At 36.3% G+C, this 22,725-nt stretch overlaps 1 protein-coding gene across 6 annotated transcripts in view; it reads left to right on the forward strand.

The window, feature by feature from the left end:
• IFT81 (intraflagellar transport 81) overlaps positions 1-22,725 on the forward strand; it is a 112,667-nt gene that overhangs the window by 21,055 nt on the left and 68,887 nt on the right. For all 6 annotated transcript variants that reach the window (XR_005214047.1, XM_037817254.1, XM_037817250.1 and 3 more), the window contains exons 10-11: positions 227-322; positions 17,109-17,255. Coding sequence is in view for 5 of the 6 variants with exons in the window: in XM_037817254.1 (XP_037673182.1) it covers positions 227-322; positions 17,109-17,255 (243 nt within the window). In the remaining variant the exon portion in view is untranslated. The remainder of the gene's footprint in view (positions 1-226; positions 323-17,108; positions 17,256-22,725) is intronic.

Genomic DNA, 22,725 nt, shown 5'->3' on the forward strand with positions numbered 1-22,725 from the left:
TCTAGATAAATAATTGAAATATGTTAAAATATAATTGTACTATTAAATATAAGTTTTTTCTAACAGTAATTATAGCAACTCACTCTCAGCATTAATGAAAACTGTTCCTTCCATCAAATTGCTGATGTTAAGAATTCTGAATTCAGAGTTTGGCTTAGCCAGATGTCATTTACTTTCTGTAATCATAGGGAGTGTTTTAACATTTTTTACTTTAATTCTGTTTTAGATAAATGAAATAAATACTCAGATCAATCAGCTGATTGAAAAGAAAATGATGAGAAATGAGCCAATTGAAGGCAAACTCTCACTATATAGACAACAGGTAAGACCACTCTTTTGATCCATGTCTTTAGATCTGTAATCTTATTGATGAACATCTTCATAACAACCTAGAGCTGTGTTGTCTGTAGTCTTAAAGTGAGAAGGAAGTAAAAAATAAATGTTCTTCCGTCATTGCTAATCTCCAGATTATATCACAGGATTGGTGGAAAAGCCACAAAAGATGCATGTTCAAGTTAGAAATGCAATACAACTGATAATGCCTAGTTTCCTTAGTGTCTGCCAGCTGTGGTGATAGAGTTGTTTGTGTTTGTATCTGTGAGTGTGCAATGTCATTTTTAAAATGAAAGCTTACCTCAAGTGGTATAAATTAAAATATATATAATCTTGAATGAACTAAAAGGCACTATAACTTTTTCAGGTTGAAAGTTAGGTTGCATGTGTAAAATAAATTAAATTTTAGTGATAAGGCATTGGTTATTAGGTTGTGAGAGTACGTATGTTGTTTTGTATTTTCAACAAAAGAGTCAAATGAAAGCTGTGGCTTATATGACAAGAATCCAGACAGGAGGAGGTTAGTGTGAAGAGCATTGTATAACTCAGAAAACACTGAGCTATATAACAAAGCATTATTCAAATACACTACAATTTTTAGCAACTTTTTATAATGGAAAATTTCAACCATATACAAAGGTACAGTCGATCCTTATGGTTCTCCATACTATAGCTATCAAGGCCATCATTGTTTCATATATAACCTCCATCCCCAACATAATTATTTTGAGGCAAATCTCAGGTTTCATATCATTTCATCTATAAATATTTCAGAATTTTTTCTCTAGAAGATAAAGACTTATAAAGAACTAAATGACAATGACATCACATCTGAAAAATTTAACAGTAATTCCTTAATGTCACCAAATTCAAGCAGTGTTCAAATTTCCCTAATTGTCTCATTTTATTTTTGTAGTTACTTTGTTTGAATCAGGATTGATACAGCATTTATACACTGCATTTGGTTGATATATTTAAGTCTCTTTTAATCTATAGGTTCTTCTTCCCACTTATTTATTTATTTAATTTCTTGCAACTTGTTTATTGAAAAAACTGGGTCATTTATCCTATAGCATTTCTGTGGTTTGGATTTTATTGATTGCATCCCTATGGTGTCTTTTAACATGTTCCTCTGTCTATTAATTAGAACTAGAATCCTAAACAAATTCTGTTTTGATTTTTTTTGGCAAGAATACTTTCTAGGTGGTATTGTGTCATTTCATTTGGAGGTACATAATGTTTGATTATCTCTCTTCTTATGATATTAGTAGTTATCGATTATCATTGCCTATCCATTAATTTCATTTGAGGTTATAAAATGTTGAACTATTATTCCTTCTTCATTCATTAGCTGGAATAATTCTATGAAGAGAAGTCTCCTCTCATCAACTATTTAATTACCCTGAGATACAGTTTATATAGGAAAGGCAGGATACATGCTTGACTTTTATCTTTATGTATCAGTTTTCAGAATGAGTTCCAACAGTAAAAGTGATCAGTTGGGGTTCTTGATTTTGTTGTTTTAGTTGTTTATTTGTTTAATGTCTTTATGAGTCCTTGAAATAAGCATATTCGATAAGTTTTGAACATTTTCTTTAATGATGCTCAGATTATCCTGTTTTTGGCTAGTAGGGGGCTTTTCAAGTTAACTTCTGATCCTTTTAAGATTCTAGTGGTCTTTGATCATTTCCTTGCATTCTGGTATGATTTAAAACATTTCTAGGCTCATCTTTTACATTCCCTATCCCAGACCTAGAATTAGACTTTCACCTATGAGCACTGCTTTGTTTTAGTAGGAAATGATTTTTAGAGACTCCGCTGTGGATGATAGGAGTTCTCATTGCTCTTACGGTGGCCAATTTTAGGTGTTTTCTGTAAACAGAGCTAGTAAATATATTTTTCTTTCTCTCCCATGAAGTAAACCATGAGTTCATGCTAATCCTTCCAGTTCAGATTCAGAAATAACTGAGTTTTTCCCCCATCTCATTTTTCTCACATCTCTCTCCTTAGTCTACATTGAAAAGCCTGATTCTTTTGTTTTTTTTTTGTAATTCAGTTTTATTTATTCACATACCATACAATCATCCATGGTATACAATCAGCTGTTCACAGTATGATCATATAGTTACGCATTCATGACCACAATCTATTTCTGAATATTTTCGTTACATCAGAAAGAATCAGAATAAGAATAAAAACTAAGAGTAAAAAAAGAACACCCAAACCATTCCCCCCATCCCACCCTATTTGTCATTTAGTTTTTGTCCCCACTTTTCTACCCATCCATCCACACACTAGACAAAGGGAGTGTGATCCACAAGGCCTTGACAATCACACTGTCACCCCTTGTAATCTACATTATTATACAATCGTCTTCAGGAGACCAGACTACTGGGTTGAAGTTTGGTAGTTTCAGGTATTTACTTCTAGCTATTCCAATACATTAAAACCTAAGAGGTGTTATCTATATAGTGCATAGGAATGTCCACCAGAGTGACCTCTCGACTGCATTTGAAATCTCTCAGCCACTGAAACTATTTCGTCTCATTTTGCATCCCCCTTTTGGTCAAGAAGATATTCTCACTCTCATGATGCCGGGTCCAGATTCATCCCCAGGAGTCATATCCTGAGTTGCCAGGGAGATTTACATCCCTGGGAGTCGGGTCCCACGTAACAGGGAGGGCAGTGAGTTCACCTGCTGAGGTGGCTCAGTTAGAGAGAGAGAGGGCCACATCTGAGCAACAAAGAGGTACTCAGGAGTAGACTCTTCGAAAAGCCTGATATTTAATGACACTAAGATAATTCATCATTTGTCTTATTCCACAATTTACAGACAACAACCTCAGAAAACAAGTACCAATACCATCAAGAATATGAAAACTGTTTAAAATATATATATATCTTTAGTTTGTTTTGCCTTTAGGGTATATCCCATAAGGACTCTACAGTCCTTGTTTTAAAGTCACTTAGAATAGTTTCACTCTATGATTATGCTGCCAGTTAGACTGGATACATATGTAGGTTCGTTTATGTTTCAGGGATGACTTCTTAGGGACTAATTTGTTTTATAATTATTTAAAATATTTACATGGACGAGGGGACACATCTTGTTTTTGTTCTTGAAGAGCTATTGCCTCTGGGTTTTGGGACTTAGCTTGTATAGGGGTTCTCTGAAGGATTTAAGATTCTGAAGAATAAACTTAGTGAGTAAAACTTTTATAGAGTCTCAGATAGAGTTTCAGATATGGGAAAAGTATCCCCTTTTCTCATAATGTTGACACCCCTTTTCAACATGAACAAGTTTGGGTGGTCACTGCCTAGAAATCCCTGAAGATCAGGAAAGCGATCAAACTAGAGGAAGGGGTAGCAACAGACAAGATGGAATTTAACAAAGGAATATGAATACTGAATCTCTATAGAATTTTTTTCTCAGTTGCTAGGGTATTAGAATAGCTAGAAGGAAAGAAAGTAAGTGGTGGCACTGTAACCCATAGCATCCTTTGAAATTTGTTCTATAGCTACTTGTTAAATTGTAATTTGAAAGCTATCACCTTTTTATATATGTGTTATATTTCACAATAAGGAAATAACTGAAACTATGGTACTCATAACTCATAAGAACTTTGGAAATTTCCTGTATTATTACTTGTTAAATTATACTTTGAAAAACATTACCTTTTTGCATATATGTTATATTCCACAATAGGGAAGTAACTGAAACTGTGGACCTATGACCGATGATATTCTTTGAAATTTGCTTACTGCTTGTTAAATTTCTCTTGAAGAGTTATCACTTCTATGTATGTATGTTATATTCTACAGTAAAAAAAATATGAAGAAAAACTAACTTCAAAAAATTATTTCTTTAGGTATTCTAGATCCTTTGCTTTTTCATATATATTTTAGAATGGGATTTTGCTAAAAATTGCATTATGCCTGTAACTTTTATATGTTGACTTGTCCAAATACATTTTTATTTAGGAAAAAATAAAATATTTACATGGCTCTAAAGTCAAATCTATAAAATAGGCATATTTAAAGAAGTTTCTAGTGTCTCTACCTATACACTCCACTCTATTCTTTCTTTTGCCCATAGGTAACAATTTTTTTTTAATTTTTGCATTTATTTTTCCATTAAAAATAAGATATTATATATATATACATGCACACACATATAAATATATACTCATATATCTTCCTTAGAGAAATAAGAGCATATCATACATTCTTTTCTTCTCTTTGCCTTTTTTCGCTTACTATATGCTAGAGATCGCTCCACAGAATAATCATTATTCCTTTTTTATAACTTTATTGAGATTAAATAATTCACATACTATACAATACCCCCACTTAACTTGTACAATTCAGTGGTTTTTAGTGTATTAATACAGTTGTACAATTATCACCACATTGAATTTTAGAACATCTTCATTATCCCAAAAAGAATCCCCATACCCATTAGCGGTCACTCCCCATTTTCCCCAAACTTCCAGCCCTCAGCAGTCACCAGTCTACTTTCTATCTCTATGCATTTGCCTTTTCTGGACATTTCACATAAATGGAGTCATACACTATATGGTTCTTTGTGACTGACTTCTTTCTCTTAGCATAATGTTTTTAGTATTCATCCATGTCTTAGCATGTATCAGTACTTCATTTCTTTTTATTGCTTAAACAGTAAAATGTGGCTGTATACCATACATTTTGTTCATCCATTCATCAATTGACAGTTGTTTCTACTTTTGGGCTATTATGAGTAATGCTGTTATGAACATTTGTGTACAGGTTTTGTGATGACATATGCCTTCATTTCTCTTGATATATCTAGGAGTGGAATTTCTGAATCATATGTGGTAACTCTATGTTTAGAATTTTGAGAAACTGCCAGTCTTCTTTCCAAAGCACTTGCACCATTTTACATTCCCTCCAACAGTATATGAGAGTTCTGATTTCTCCACGTCCTAGTCAACACATTTCTTTTTTACAGCCACATGGTCTAATCCATTTAGTGGGTTTGCTACAGTTTATTCAACCAGTCTCCAGTTGATGGACATTTGGATTGTTGCCATTCCTTCTCTTACAAATAATGCTTGAGTGAATAAACTTACACATACATCTTTGCATATTTTTGCCAATGTATCTTTGAGATAGGTTCCTAGAAATAAGATTGCCATGTCAAAGGATAAATGTATATGTAATTTTGCTAGATTTTTGCCAAATTCCTCTCCATAGGAGTTGTACCATTTTACATACCCACCTTCGATATGAGAGTCCCTGTTTTTTCACAGCCTCACCAATACAGTATGTTGTTGAACTTTTAGATTTTTGCCATCCTCAAAGATGAGAAGTGATACATGATATCTAGTTATAAACAGGGTTGAGTATCTTTTCATATGAGTATGAACAGCCGTTTTAATTTCCTTTTCTGTGAATTGTTCCTTCATATATGTATACTCTTCTATAGGATCGTTGGCTTCTTTTCTATTTTTAGAAAATCTTTATATATTATGAATATTTACTCTTTGCCTAGCTTAAAAGTTGTAATATTTTATTCCCAGTTTATGATTTGTCTTTTTAATTTGCTTATGGTGTCATTTTTGCCTTGGAAAAATTCTTCATTTTTATGAAATAAAATTTATCAATCCTTTCTCTTACTGCTTCCAGATTGAGTCATAGTTAGGTATGTTTTCTCCACTTTTTGGCTATAGAGAAATTTACTCAAGTTTTCTTTTTTGACTTACATAATTCAATTTTTTATATTTAAATCTTTAAATCATTTAGATTTTTTTCTGGTGGATTACATGTATGGTATACAGCATATCTTTTTTCACATGGCTATCCAACTGTCCCAATATCATTTCCCCGTACTGATCTGAGATTTTGCTTTATTTTATTCTAAATTTCTAAATGCTGTTGGATTTATTTCTGGACTTCTTGTTCTGTTCCATTGGCCTATTTGCCTATTCATATGCCTATATCAACTGTATTATTTATAGGAGCTTTATAATCAAGTTCTAATATCCAGTAAAACTGACCACTTCCACCCTGAACTACTTTACTTTGTGGAGTTTTCCTAACTATTCATGCTTGTATGTTCTTCCAAATAAACTTTATTATCAGCTTTCCTAGCTCTAGGAAAAAGAAACTGATAATTTTTTTATTATTGGGATTACATTATTTTTGTAAATTAATTCAAAACTTACATCTTTATGATGTTGAAGCTTGCTATCTAAGAACATGGTATGTCTTTCCATTTGTACAAGTTTGCTTTTGTGTTTCCAGGAGTGTTTAATGGTTTTCCTCATAAAGATTTGGGACTTGTTAAATTTATGCTTATGTATTTTGTTTTCTTTTTTTGCTCTTATAAATGAGGTTTTTTCTTTCCTCTAACTGATTTTGTTTGTCTAGGAAAGCTATTGATTTGTTTGCTGTAGTTTTTTGATTGGTTCTTTTTTTTTTTAAATTTTTGATAATATCATCTGTAAATTCCAAATTTTCCTTTCAAATTCTTATGCTTCTAATTGCTTTCTCTTGTCTGACGGCATTACCTAATACCTTCATCGCACTATTGTGTTATAGTGGAGGTTATGGGCATTCTTATCTTATTCCTGACTTAATGGAAAATGCCCTCATGTTTCTCAGTTAAGTAAGATGCTGACTTTTGGCCACACGTCTCTGGCCAACAGACTTTTGACAAGGATGCCAAGTACATTAAATGGAGAAAGAATAGTCTCTTCAGTAAATGGTGCTAAAAAAATAGATAACCACATGCAAAAGAATATTGTTGGTAAAGATGTGCCATCATCAATTGTAACAAATGTTCCACACCAGTGCAGAGTATCAGTGGTGGGGAGGTGTATGGGAATCCTGTATTTTATGCAATGAGTGTTTTATAAACCCACAACTTCTCTAATAAAAGAAATAAAAAGAATAATGTAGTTGGATACTTAACTCACACTACATACAAAAGTTAACTCAAAACGAGTCAAGGGCCTAAACATAAGAACTAAAACTATAAAACTTTTAAAAGAAAACATAGGGGAAAACCTTCAGTTCCTTGGGTTTGACAGTGATTTCTCAGATATCACACCAAAAACACAAGCAGCAGAAGAAACAATAAATAAAATGGACTTTGTCAAAATTAAAAACTTTAGTGCATCAAAGATCATTATCAATAAAGTGAAAAGACAAACTATAGAATAGGAGAAAATCGTTGCAAATCATGTATCTGATAAAGGTTTACTATCCAGAATATATCAAGAACTGTTCCAACTTAACAACAAAAAGACAAACAACCCAATTAAAAAGTAGGCAAAGGAGTTGAATAGACATTTTTCGAGGAATATATACAGATGGCCTAAAGGCACATGGAAAGAGGCTCGGCATCATTAGTAATCAGGAAAATGTAAGTCAAAACCAAAATGAGATGGCACTTCACATGCACTAGGATGGTTATTAATTTAAAAAAAAAATAGCAAGTATTGGTGAAGGTGTGGAAAAATTGAAACCCTTGTACATAGTTGGTGGTAATGTAAAGTGGTGCAGCCACTGTAGAAAAGCAGTTTGTTGGTTCCTCAGAAAGTAAAACAGAATTTCTATGTAACCTGAAGGTCCCACTTCTAGGTGTGTACCCCCCAAAGGATTGAAAACAGGGACTGGAATGTGTATTTGTACACGAATGCTCATAGCAGCATTATTCACAACAACCAAAAGGTGGAAACAGCCCAAATGTCCATCAACAGAAAATGGATAAATGAAATGTGGTATATCCATACAATTGACTAATATTCAGCTATAAAAAGGAATGAAATTCTGATACATGCTATTACATGGATGAACCTTGAAGACATCACATTAAGTGAAGTGACAGACAGACACAAAAGGGCAAATACTGTATGATTTCACTTATATGAAATATCTAGAATATGCAAATTTACAGAGAAAGGAAGAAGATTGCAGTTTATCAAAGGGTAGGAAGTTAATGGGGAGTTGTTGCTAAAAGGGTACACAGTTTTTCTTTGAGGTGATGACAAAAGTTTCACTAATGGATGATGACGGTCATAGCACAACATTGTGAATGTAATTAATACCACTGAATTGTACATTGAAAGAGGTTAAAAAGAAATTTTGAAGTATATGTATGTTACCACAAATTTTTTTTAAAAAGATGTTGGCTTTTGGGCTAAGGCTTATATTTATTTAATCATGCTAAGGTAGGATACGCTACCCCATCATTTACTAGAAAGTATTCATACTCTGTCATTCCTTCAGTTTTTTGACCCAAATACTTTGAGAGAAACATTCTTTTATCAACCATCTTTCCTTTTTTTAAAACCTGGAAGGACAGTAGAATTTTTAAAGGGTTTCCCTGTCTCCTGTCAAATTTGTTTGAAGAAAATATTTACACTGTTTCATTCAAGAAGACATTTTGACTTAACGTTGTTAATTATTACAGTGGGCCATGTTCATTTAAGCAAATCCCTCAAGAGCACTTAGCGAATATAAAATGCTACATTCATGGCTTCAAACAGCTATTTGGCTTCTGTGAATATTTGCATAGTTCTGGTGTGTAGGATGTTTGGTTTTGAACCTGCATTTCGTTTATCGGAATGCTCCAAATACAATAGATGTTTTAACATTTCATTTTTTTAATCATATTTTTTATTGTAGAATATAACATATATACATAGAAGTCATAACTTTCCAAATGGAATTTAACAAGTAGCTATAGAACAAATTTCAAAGGATGCTATGGGTTACAGTTCCACAGTTTCAGTTATTTCCTTATTGCAAAATACAACATATATACAAAAAGATAATATCTTTCAAAGTAAAAAGATATGCCAAGTAGTTATATAGGAAATTTCCAAAGTTGTTATGAGTTACAGTACCAGAATTTCAGTTATTTCCCTATTGTGAAATAAAACATATATACAAAAAGATAATAGCTTTCAGATTACAATTTAACAAGTAGCTAGCTATAGAACAAATTTCAAAGGATGCTATGGGTTACAGTGCCATCATTTCAATTCTTCTCCTTCTACCTAGTCTAATATCCTAGCAACTAAGAAAAAAAATTATATAGAGATTCAGTATTCATAATCCTTTGTTAAATTCCATCTTGTCTGTTGCTTCCCCTTCCTCTAGTTTAATCACTTCCTCGATCTTCAGGGATGTCTAGGCAGTGACCACATTAACTTGTTCATATTGAAAAGGGGCATTGATTTTATGTGAAAAGGGGACACATCTGGTTGATTTTCTTGAAGAGGCTATTTCCTCTGGGTTTTGGAACTTAGTTGGCATAGGAGTACTCTGGAGGATTTAAGTTTCTGGAAGAATAAACTTAGTGAGTGAAACTTTTATAAAGCCTCAGATAGGGATTCAGGTATTCTTTAAGGTTTTCGGGCTACTATTGACTTGGGCTTATTATATTGTGGCCATCTGGCATATCTAGGTGAAGCTTGCATGGGAGTAACCTCCAGGACAGCCTCTTGACTCTGAATTCTCTTAGCCACTGAAACCTTATTTTGTTGTCTTTTCTTTTCCGCCTTCTGTTCAAAAAGGCATTCTCAGCCCCTTGATGTCAGGGTCAGGCTCATTCCTGGAATCCATGTTCCACGTTGCTAGGAAGATTCACTCATCTGTGGGGTCCTGTTCCACGTCAGAGGAAGGGTGATGAATTTATTTGCTGAGTTAGGCTTAGAGAGAGAAAGTCCACATTTGATTAACAAACGAGGTTCTCTGGGTGATTCCTAGGCATAATTATAGGTGGGCTTAGTCTTCCCTTTACAACCATAAGTTTCACCTGAGCAAGCCTCACAGAGGGCTTAACTTAGAAAGTAGGGGGTTCCTAAGTTCACATGGCATATGTTATGTCCACGATAATCCATTCATATCTCATATTATCATCACTTTTTAAAAAAATTTATCAAAAACTTAAAAAAAAAACCCATTTCAAACAAAACAAATATCCTAAAATAACTACATTGATTCCAGTATGCTCCTACCAAATTAAGGAAATTAATGAACCATAGTCATTCTTAAACGTTCCCGTATCATTACGATTACCCTCAATATCTTATCTATTCTTATTAGATTATCATTCCCCCTTCACTAGTTGCTGCCTGTCTCTAGGTCCCCTGTATTCTACAATATAAGACCCTCGTTATATGTTTTTTGCAGAGTTCACATTAGTGGTACCATACAATATCTCTCCTTTTGTATCTGGCTTATTTCACTCAACATTATGTCTCAGTGCGGGTTGCTGGTGCTGAGTTCCAACTTGGCGGGCCGGGGCCAGGGAACCTGGTCAGCCCCTGGGGGAGGCGATGAGCATGGGCAGTAGCGCTCTCCACAGCCCCCCCCCAGGGAACCTGGCCAGCCCCTGGGGAGGGTAGTGGGCATGGGCAGTAATACCCTCCACAGCCCCCTGGGCCTGAGAAAGTGGAGCCGGCCACAGGCCCCATCTCCCTCACCCAAAATACAACCGTTAGAGGAAGCTTGCCAGAGAAAACCGCCCCCCCTTATCTTGCCCGCACACTCCCCGTTGCCAGAGCAACTCCCGCCACCGCCAGTGCGCATACACCGTTGCCAGAGCAACTCCCGCCCCTTTTCAAACGACCTCCGTGCCCTCTCAGAACCAATCCTAGCCTTTATCCCCTCAGCATTGCCATGTAAGGACTCCACACCCCTAACTCCGACCCCGCCCTCTTGCCACCCTATATAACTTGTGATCACCCCTGAATAAACGCCTTGGTTCTTCTGCCCTCGAAAGGAGAGTGTCTCGCGTCCCTCTCTCGCCACCCTCCACACCTTGCACGCCTCCGCCGGGGACTCGGCCAAGTCCCCCGCCACACCTTCGCCTCTGGGAAGAGCTGCCGCCGGTACCCCTCAAGCAACCCTGAGCGCAGAGGGTTCCGTGGGTGCCCGCCCCTAGCTGCGACCGCATCTCAGGATTCATCCATACTGTCATATGCTTCAAAACCTCATTCTTTCTCACTGCTGTGTAGTATTCCATCGTATGTGTGTACCACAGTTTATGTATCCATTCATCTGGTGTAGTGTGTTTAGGTTGCTTCCATCTCTTGGCAATTGTGAACAATGCCGCTATGAACATCGGAGTGCAAATATCTGTTCGTGTCACTGCTTTCAGGTCCTCTGGGTAAATACCGAGAAGTGAAATTGCTGGATCGTAGGATAACTCAATACCTAGTTTTCTGATGAACAATCGAACTGTCTTCCAGAGTGGCTGAACCTTTATACAGTCCCACCAGCAATGAATAAGCATTCCAATTTCTCGACATCCTCTCCAGCATTTGTAGTTTTGTGTTTGCCTGATGGCAGCCATTCTTATTGGTGTGATGATACCTCATTGTGGTCTTGGTTTGCATCTCCCTAATAATTAGTGAAGATGATGTTTTTTCATGTGTTTTTTAGCCGTTTTTATTTCCTTTTCGGAGAAATGTCTTTTCATGTCTTTTGCCCATTTTATAATTGGGCTATTTGTATTAGAGTCATTGAGTTGTAAGATTTCTTTATATATACAAGATATCAGTCTCTTATCGGATAGACAGTTTCCAAATATTTTATCCCATTGAGTTGGCTATTTTGTCACCTTTTTGACAAATTCCTTTGAGGTACAGAAGCTTTTAATTCTGAGGAGTTCCCATTTATCTATTTTTTCTTTCATCACTTGTGCTTTAGGTGAAAGGTCTAAGAAGTGACCTCCTAATACTAGGTCTTGAGGATGTTTCCCTACATTATCTTCTAAGAGTTTAAAGGTGGAGTCTCTGATATTGAGATCTTTGATCCATGCTGAATTAATTTTTGTATAGGGTGTGATGCAGGGGGTCCTCTTTCATTCTTTTTGATATAGGTATCCAATTCTCCCAGCCCCATTTATTAAAAAAGGCTGTTGTGTCCCAATTAAATAGATTTGGGGGCCTTATCAAAAATCAGTCGACCATAGATCTGGGGGTGTATTTCCAAATTCTCAATTCAATTCCATTGTTCGATATGTCTGTCTTTGTGCCAATACCATGCTGCTTTGACTACTGTGGCTTTATAGTAGGTTTCAAAATCAGGCAGAGTAAGTCCTCTCACTGTTTTTCTTCTTTAGAGTATTTTTAGCAATTTGAGGCATCTTTCCCTTCCAGATAAATTTGATGACTAGCTTTTCCAGGTCTGCAAAGTAGATTGTTGGAATTTTGATGGGAATTACATTAAATCTGTAGATCAGTTTGGGTAGAATTGACATCTTAACTATGTTTAGCCTTCCCATCCATGAACATGGAATATCTCTTCATTTCTTTAGGTTGCCTTCTATTTCTTTTAATAGAGCTATATAATTTTCTGTATAAGTGCCCTTTTACATCCTTGGTTAAGTTTATTTCTAGGTACTTAATTTTTTTAGTTGCTACTGAGAATGAAATCTTTTTCTTGAGCATCTCTTCAGTTGTGTCATTTCTGCTGTATAGAAACATTACTGACTTATATCCTGCCACTTTGCTGCATTTATTAGCTCAAGTAGGTGTGTCATCAATTTCTCAGGGTTTTCAAAATATAAGATCATATTATCTGCAAATAAAGAAAGTTTTCCTTCTTCCTTTTCAATGTGGATGCCATTTGTTTCTTTTTCTTGATGAATTGCTTTGGCTAGAACTTCTAGCACAATGTTGAATAATAATGGTGGCAACAGGCATCCTTGTCTCTTTCCTGATCTTGGAGGGAAAGCTTTCAGTCTCTCACCATTGAGAATTATACTGGCTATGGGTTTTTCATATATTCCCTTTATCATATTGAGGAAGTTTCCTTTAATTCCTACCTTTTGAAGTGTTTTTATCATAAAAGGATGCTGGATTTTGGGGAATGATTTCTCAGCATCTATTGAGGTGATCATTTGATTTTTCCCTTCTGTTTTGTTAGTGTGTTTTATTACATTAATTGATTTTCTTATGTTGAACCACCCTTGCAAGCTTGGGATGAACCCCTCTTGGTCAGGGTGTATAATTTTTTTAATATGTCTTTGAATTCGATTTGCAAGTATTTTGTTTAAAAATTTTACATCTATATTCATTAGAGAAATTGGCCTGTAGTTTTCCTTTCTTGTAGCATCTTTTCCTGGTTTTGGTATTAGTGCGATGTTGGCTTCATAAAATGAGTTACGTGGTGTTCCATTTTCTTCAATTTTTTGAAAGAGTTTAAGTAGGCATGGTGTCAGTTCTTTCTGGGAAGTTTGGTAGAATTCCCCTATGAGGCCGTCTGGGCCTGGGCTTTTATTTGTAGGAAGCTTTTTGATAACTGATTGGATCTATTTACTTGTAATTGGTCTGTTGAGTTCTTTTATTTCTTCTTTAGTCAATCTAGGTTGTTCATATGTTTCCAGAAAATTATCTATTTCCTCTAAATTATCTAGTTTATTGGCATGGAGTTGTTCATACTATCCTGTTATGATATTTTTTATTTCTTCAGGATCCATAGTAATTTTTGTTTATTATTTTGTGTATTTGAGTCTTCTCTCTTTTTGACTTTGTCAGTCTAGCTAAAGGTTTGTCAATCTTGTTGATCTTCTCAAAGAAACAACTTTTGGGTTTATTTATTTGCTCTTGTTTTTTTTTTTTTTTTCCCATATTATTTATTTCTGCCTTAATCCTTGTTATTTCTTTTCTTTTACTTGCTTTAGGATAGTTTGCTGATCATTTTCTAACTTCTTCAGTTGTTCCGTTAGTTCTTTGATTTTAGCTCTTCCTGTTTAATGTATGCATTACCACTTCAGTGCATCCCATAAATTTTGATATGTTGTGTCCTCAGTTTTATTTGTCTCTGGATACTTAGTAATTTCTCCTTTAACCCATTGATTGTTTAGGAGTGTGTTGTTTAACCTCCAGATACTTGTGAGTATTCTGGTTCTTTGATAGTTATTAACTTCTAGTTGTATTCCATTATGGTCAGAGAATGTGTTTTGAATATCTTTTTAAGTTTATTGAGTCTTGTTTTATGCCCCAGCATATGATCTATCCTAGAGAAAGTTCCATGAGCACTAGAGAAGAATGTATATCCTAGTAGTTTGGGATGTAATGTTCTATATATATTTCCAGTAAGTCAAATTCATTTATCACATTATTTAAATTCTCAGTTTCTTTATTGGTCTTCTGTCTAGATGATCTATCTATAGGAGAAAGAGCTGTATTGAGTCTCCCACAATTATTGTGGAAACATCTATTGCTTCCTTCAGTTTTGCCAATATTTGTCTCATATACCTTGGAGCTCCTTAATTGGGTGCATAAACATTTATCATTGTTATTTCTACTTGATGAATTGTTCCTTTTGTTAGTATATAGTGTCCTTCTTTGTCTCTTATGACATCCTTGGATTTAAAGTCAATATTATCTGAAATTAGTATTGCTACTCCTGCTTTCTTTTGGCTGTAGCTTACATGGAATATTTTTTTTCCATCCTTTAACTTTCAATTTCTTTGTGGGAATTTTTTCCCAACTATGTCTTGAAACACTCTTCCTAGCCCTTTACCTTTCTATTCTTCTTCTGGGACACCAATGATTCTTGTTTGTTTGCTTCCTGTTGGCCACGATTTTACTGAAATCCATTTGTTCTTTTTTGCATTCACATTTGATTACTTTGTCTTCTAGTTCACCTATTGTTTCTTCTGCTTCTTCAAATCTGCCATTGTGTGTCTCTAGTATATTTTTAAATTGATCTACAGTGTCTTTTATTTTCATAAGGTCTGCTATTTTTTAATTTACTCTTTCAAATTCTTTATGCTCTTCTAGAGTCTTCTTGATTTCCTTTATGTCTTTAGCCATCTTGTTGAAGTTGTCTTGGAGATTTTTTTATACATCTTTAATTAATTGCTCCAAATTTTGTGTCTTTTCCGGCTTTTTAATTTGTTCATTTGGCTTTTCCGTATTTCTGGATTCTTCAAGTACTTTGTGATTTTCTGTTTGCTTCGGGGCAGTTGCTTGTCTTGATAAGATTATTTTGGGAAACAGGATTATTTGAGCTTTTATATATAATTTGGGAGAGCTATAGCTTGCTGGAGTGCAGTTTCCCAATCGTACCAGCAGGTGGCGCTTTCAAGCTGGTCTTTCTTGAACTTCTCTGGTGTGGTGGGTGGAGTCCAAACCAGCTGGGGAACCAGTCAGCGCACCAGTTATCTTCTTTGGGGACTGCTGGCCCTGGGGCTGCAAGATGAGCAGTTAGGCGGGAATTGCTCAAGGGCACCGTGCAGATGGAATGTGCCCCACTCCCTGCCTGCCGGTTTGCCTGCAAGTCTGGGGTGTAGGAGGGGCTCCTGATCTGCAGTATGGTGCCCTCTCCTTTCCCCGCCTCTTGCTGGTACAGCCCCAGACTTACATTGGGGGAGAGCAAATTCTGCCTCCTGGGTTCCCTCCCGGCCATTTGGCTGTGGAGGATCACCTCCCCAGCCAACTGCCAAGATAGGTGTTCTAGTTTGCTAATGCTGCAGAATGCAAAACACCAGAGATGGACTGGCTTTTATAAAAAGGGGGTTTATTTGGCTATACAGTTACAGTCTTAAGGCCATAAAGTGTCCAAGGTAACACATCAGTAATCAGGTACCTTCACTGGAGGATGGCAAATGGCGTCTGAAAAACCTCTGCCAGCTAGGAAGGCAGCTGGGAAGGCATGTGGCTGGCGTCTGCTCCAAAGTTCTGGTTTCAAAATGGCTTTCTCCCAGGACATTCCTCTCTAGCAAGCTTGCTCTTCTTCAAAACGTCACTCACAGCTGCATTCCGTTTCCTCTCCTTGAGCCAGCTCATTTATATGGCTCCACTGATCAAGGCCCACCCCGAATGGGTGGGGCCACACCTCCATGGGAGTATCCCACCAGAGTCACCTCCCACAGCTGGGTGGGGCACATCTCCATGCAAACAACCTAATCCAAACATTCCAACTTAATCCCCACTATTCTGTCTGCCCCACAAGATTGCACCAAAGAATATGGCTTTTTCTGGGGGACATAATACATTCAAACCGGCACAGTAGGTGTATAGATGTGGCAGCCATTGCTCACTTCCTTGCCCAGCAACGGTCTCACTGCTGCTGGCCCAAGGGGTGGACCCCACCGGAACAAACTCACCCCAGTCCCACAAGGCACCATCTCTCTTGTATTTTTGTCGAGGTCCCTTCTACGTCCTATGGGGGAACCTCTATGCTGTCACACCCGGAAACCATGTTCCTGGGAGTCCTCTGGCCCGTCTCTAGTTACTTTCTTGGAGAAGTATGTTCTGCCTCACCTAATAGGCTGTCTTCCTCAACATTTCATTTTTAAAGTGTAGATGTGGAACTCCGATAAGATTTGTGTTTGTAGTTTTGAGAATAAGGCATTCTTGTTTTCTTCCAATGAAAGAATACAGAAGAATGAATATACAAAAAACAATAGACTCAGTATTAGCTTCTATTTACTTACCTAGAATGTATTTTCATTAGCATTTGAGTGTTACTTGACAAAACTTTATTATTATTATCATTATTTCATTTTTGTTTCTCTGACAATATCACCTATATTTTCAGGGCTTTTGTCTTACTCGGTATATGTGGGTAGATTCTCAATGTACATTGTATGCTCAAACTGAATATATAACTGGTGATGGTAGTTCATGACACACGGTGTATTGGTCAGGAGAAACCATCCTGGTACTGAAATAAATGTTGGTAAAAATCTAAAATATAGATAATTTCATAAGATAATAGAAAATTGATTGTATAACTTATTTTATTCTTGTTTAATGACCAATTAGGCATCCATCATTTCTCGTAAAAAAGAAGCCAAAGCTGAGGAACTTCAGGAGGCAAAGGAGAAGCTAGCCAGCCTAGAGAGGGAATCATCAGTGAAGACAAATCAGACTCGTGAATTTGATGGCACTGAAGTTCTGAAGGGAGATGAGGTAAATTGAGGTATCTCATGGGACAGTGGTGTGAATGTTGTTTTTTTTTTTGAAACCATTAATGTGTTTGACTTTCTTAGTTTGAATGACAACTATGGGGCATTAATCTTAATTTATAACAGTTATTTTCTTAAAACTGGAATTACAGGCATTTTCCAATGAGCTATTGTTTTTTTTTTTTAGTTCAGTTTTATTGCAATATATTCACATACCATACAGTCATCCATGGTATACAATCAACTGTTCATAGTATGATCATATAGTTATGCATTCATCACCACCATCTATTTCTGAACATTTTCATTACATCAGAAAGAGTCAGAATAAGAATAAAAAATAAAAGTAAAAAAAGAACACCCAAACCATCCCCCCCATCCCACCCTGTTTGTCATTTAGTTTTTATCCCCATTTTTCTACTCATCCATCCATACACTAGATAAAGGGAGTGTGATCCACAAGGTTTTCACAATCACACTGTCACCCCTTGTAATCTACATTATTATATAATTGTCTTCAGGAGTCCAGACTACTGGGTTGGAGTTTGGTAGTTTCAGATATTTACTTCTAGCTATTCCAATACATTAAAACCTAAGAGGTTTTATCTATATAGTGCATAGGAATGTCCACCAGAGTGACCTCTCAACTCCATTTGAAATCTCTCAGCCACTGAAAGTATTTTGTCTCATTTTGCATCCCCTTTTTGGTCAAGAAGATATTCTCAATCCTACGATGCCAGGTCCAGATTCATCCCCAGGAGTCATATCCTGTGTTGCCAGGGAGATTTACACCCCTGGGAGTCACCCACATAGTGGGGAGAGCAGTGAGTTCACCTGCCGAGGGGGCTCAGTTAGAGAGAGAGAGAGGGCCACATCTGAACAACAAAGAGGTACTCAGGGGGAGACTCTTAGGCACAATTATATGCAAGTTTAGACTCTCCTTTGCAGTAACGAGCTTCATAAGGGCAAGTCCCACAATAGAGGGCTCAGCACATCAAACCGCCAGTCCCAGTGTTTGTGACAACATCAACACCAGTCCAGGTGAGGAAGTCCAACATTTCTGCACCTTCCCCCAGCTCCTCGGGGTGGGGGTGGGAGAAGGCTGTAAATATATTTTTTATTCTCTGCCCAGATTACTTTGGGATGTGCCACTATTTCACTCTAACCTATACTAACCTACCGTATCTCACTTCCTTTTCAAAGTTCCATGTAATTGTGGTGTTTGAACAAACTGACTGTAGAGTTATACTGTTTAGAAAATATAGATCCTGCACCAAATAGACATCTCTTCCCTTGGTCTCACATGGAAGTTGAAGTTTTAAAACACAGTCAGTTTCAACCTTTACCCTTTGGCCCGGTTTGCCCTAGACTTAACCAGATATGCTTCATTCATATCACTAATTGAAGTCTGGGCTGTTTTTCAGCTTTTTTTTCTATAGTTGCCTATGCACTAATACTGACATTCATATTTGCCGAGCTCTAGCTCTGAGCTTCAGATGGCTCAGAGATACGCATTGTTGCAGAGACCAATCAGGTTACACACTAAGGGATCAGCATCTCAAAGTTTAGAGATAGGCATTACAATTCAGGAATAGAGTTGACTGCTGTAAGAGCTTACAATCTAGGGACTATTACCATAATGATGTCCATGTTAGGCTATGTTCTAAGATTCAGTTCTGAGTTTACACATTGTAGTTAGTCCATATTGTGAGGCATTATAGTGTTTGCCTTTATTTCTGATGTACTTCACTCAAATACCGTGTACAGGATTCATTCACCTCATAGTGTGTTTCACAGCTTCACTCCTTCTCGTAGTTGCTCAATATTCCATTGTATGCACACACCACAGTTCACCATTCTGTTCCTCAGTCAATGTACCCTTAGGTTACCTCCACCCATTGCAACTCATGATTACTATCTCCATGAACAACAGTTTGCAAATGTCCATTTATGTCTCTGCCCAATGAGCTATTCTTAATATAAAATGTCTGAGATCCTAGTGGTTTTATGAAATAATGTTCCAATTTTTCACTTTTTAATTAAATGAATTATATTGGATTTATTATGAGTATTAAATTATACAAATATATAATTACAAGAATATTTAAAACAGAATTAATGAGAACTAGCAGATAAGATTAAAATTCGTATTTCTTGATAAATGTATTTCCATAAAGGGCTAAGAAAATATTGTCACTAAGTTACCTTGTCAATCATGTGTATTTGGCTAGTGGGGCTGGCACCATTGAAATAATTTCATCACTGATGCTTACAAGTTTAAAAAAGACAACTAAATCTTGCGTTGACCTACACTTTAAATTTCAAACATTGTTTTAACAGCTGTTGTTTCATTTATCTTTTTGTCAAAATCATGAGTTTGCTATGACAGAGAATATTGTTGTTCATAGATGCCTAAACTTGAGCACACACACACACACACACAAAAAAAAAAAACAATAATTCCCCATCCCTTTTTCATAAAGTTAGATCAACAAAGAATGAATGAACAAAGCCAAATACCTGAATGGAGCTCAGTGCTTTTTTTTTTAATAAATCAAGTGACAGGTTATATTTTATTTTCTTAAACAATGCCTGTACTTTATTTTTTTTTAATCTTCATTTTATTGAGATACATTCACATACCACGCAGTCATATAAAACAAATCGTACATTCGATTGTTCACAGTACTATTACATAGTTGTACATTCATCACCTAAATCAATCCCTCACACCTTCATTAGCACACACACAAAAATAACAAGAATAATAATTAAAGTGAAAAAGAGCAATTGAAGTAAAAAAGAACACTGGGTACCTTTGTCTGTTTGTTTGTTTCCTTCCCCTATTTTTCTACTCATCCATCCATAAACTAGACAAAGGGGAGTGTGGTCCTTATGGCTTTCCCAATCCCATTGTCACCCCTCATAAGCTACATTTTTATACAATTGTCTTTGAGATTCATGGGTTCTGGGTTGTAGTTTGATAGTTTCAGGTATCCACCACCAGCTACCCCAATTCTTTAGAACCTAAAAAGGGTTGTCTAAATTGTGCATAAGAGTGCCCACCACAGTGACCTCTCGGCGACTTTTGGAATCTCTCTGCCACTGAAGCTTATTTCATTTCCTTTCACATCCCCGTTTTGGTCAAGAAGATGTTCTCTGTCCCACGATGCAATGCCTGTACTTTAGCAACTATTAAGAGGTTTTTTAATTCAGTGTTAGGTTCTACTCCTCAGCAGAAGCTTCTTTAAAAGCTGCTCGTGTCCAAACCTTTTTCTGGCTTTGAAGAGTTGTTAAATTCATAGTGTTACAAATCAGTAGCGAACCTTCATTGTGCCAAACACAAATGAATTGCTCCCACAGTTCCCCTTTTCTTGGTGGTGTTTCTGATTGTTGCCTCCCCCAGAAAAGCCTTTTAGCTTGCTGGGGAATTAGCAGATTTAGGAAGTCAACACTTGATTGAAAATTTTCCTTTGGCTTTTAACATCCACTTCTAGATTGCTTTAAAACATAGGAGTATTTTAAATGATACTTGGAAGCCAACAATTTGTGCTTCATGACATCCTTTATATCCAAGGAAAAAATAAAGATTAATTATACAGCAATTTTGCTTTATGCTGCCTCCTAGTATTTTTATCGTAAGAAAATGCTTCCAAATAGACTGGCAGTACTGACTGATCTGACATAAACAGTGCTTATAATTCAGTATTAGGTGTTTTATATATGTAAATGTGAGGGAAAAGTGCCTCATACCAAGATAATGAGCTTTTATTTTCAAGAGTTCATGGTGAATAGGAAAAGCACCTGGTGATAGAAAAAGGCGTACTTTTTTTTTTAAGGAGAAAAAGATAACTTTGGAAATTATAAGGTCAACTTAATTTTGAACAATGCCTGGTCAGAAACTAGAACAAATCAGATAAATCATTTGACAATAACCTAAAAGAACAGAAGGTATTGGGGAACATTAAGCATAATTTTATAAAGAACAAATCTTGATAGACCAATTTTATTTTCTTCTTTGATAAATTGATAGGCCATATGGACAAAAGGGAGGAAGTTTGTTAAAACTGCATAATATAGCTGGACCTCACTGAAGTGTCTGATTTGGTATCACATGGTAATCACCAAAAACTCATGTTCTGTGCCACCCATCTGTTAACACAGTTGGTGAGGAAGTATTGAGAAGTAGTATCCTGGAGTTTGGAAGGAATAATGTGCTAGGGAGTCCTAACAAGGAGAACAAGATGGGGTGGGGGGGGTGTCTTACGTTTATTGAGCACTTTTTATATACAAGGCTCTGTGCTAGAGGCTTTACAAATATCTACTGCTTTACTTCTTGCCTTCATACTACAGAGAGGATATTGTTTACATTTTACAGTTGAGCAAGGCTCAGAAAGATGATAGATTCACATAGATAATAAGTAGCAAAGCTGAGATCCGGGCCTCTCCCACATATTCCTATTGACCTTAACCAAATCTCTTAACTTTTCTGAAATTTCTCCATCTGTAAAATGGGGATGATTGCTCTTAAATGTTGTGAGGAGCACCTGAAATAATAGGCATCAGAGCTTCTGAACAGCTCAAAGCCTGAGTCAACGTTAGTAACATCTGGCATCCCAAAGTGACTTTTCACGTGAGCCCATGTAAGCGGTGGTGTGCTGGAACAATTAAGAACACAGGCTCTACATCTCTGTAGTTGGTTTGCAAATCTTGACTTTGCCACTTATTAACTGGGTGCCCTTGGGCAAGTTCCTTGACCTCTTTGTACTCAGCTGTTAAATGTGAATGTTTCTAGTCTGTACCTCCTAGAATTATTGTGAGGATTAAATGAGTTAATAACTGTGAAGTGCTTAGAAGAGCACCAGGCACATAGTAGATTCTCATTAAGTGCTAGCTCTAGCTATTTTATATGTTTAACACTCACTTGGATGAAGAATTTGAAAGCTAAGAATATAATTCGCAACAAAAACCTGAAATTAGTCTTCCCAAAACTGGAAGCAATTCAGGAGAAATGAATATGAAATAGTATTTTCGTTTAGGGGTAAATAATTTATGCAGAGTTAAGATGGGATAAGATAGCACTAATGAGAGTTATTTTAGCTGCCATTTCATTGATCAGTGGTGGTATACTCAGCACTGTCTTGAGCACTTTAAACATATGTCATAATCTGTCCTCTCCAAAGGCTTAAGAGGTACATATTGTCTCCATTTTACAACTAAGGAAACAGTCTTAGAGCAATTTATGTAACTTGCCCAGAATTGCACAGTTAATTGCAGAGCAAAGATCTGAACCCAGATCTGAATGCATCTGCAGCTGTTCTCCTAATAGCATACCAAGCTATTGTGACATCTCCAATGCACTTTTAGAATAGGTCAATTTTAGAATTCATATTTGACTATAAATAGGACTGCATTGTGGATATTCATTAATTGAACTGTTAGCTTGCTAGTTGTATAGCAGTCATTTGTTTAGA

This window comes from Choloepus didactylus, chromosome 23 (genome assembly GCF_015220235.1).
Source record: "Choloepus didactylus isolate mChoDid1 chromosome 23, mChoDid1.pri, whole genome shotgun sequence".
NCBI classification, from domain to species: domain Eukaryota; kingdom Metazoa; phylum Chordata; class Mammalia; order Pilosa; family Megalonychidae; genus Choloepus; species Choloepus didactylus.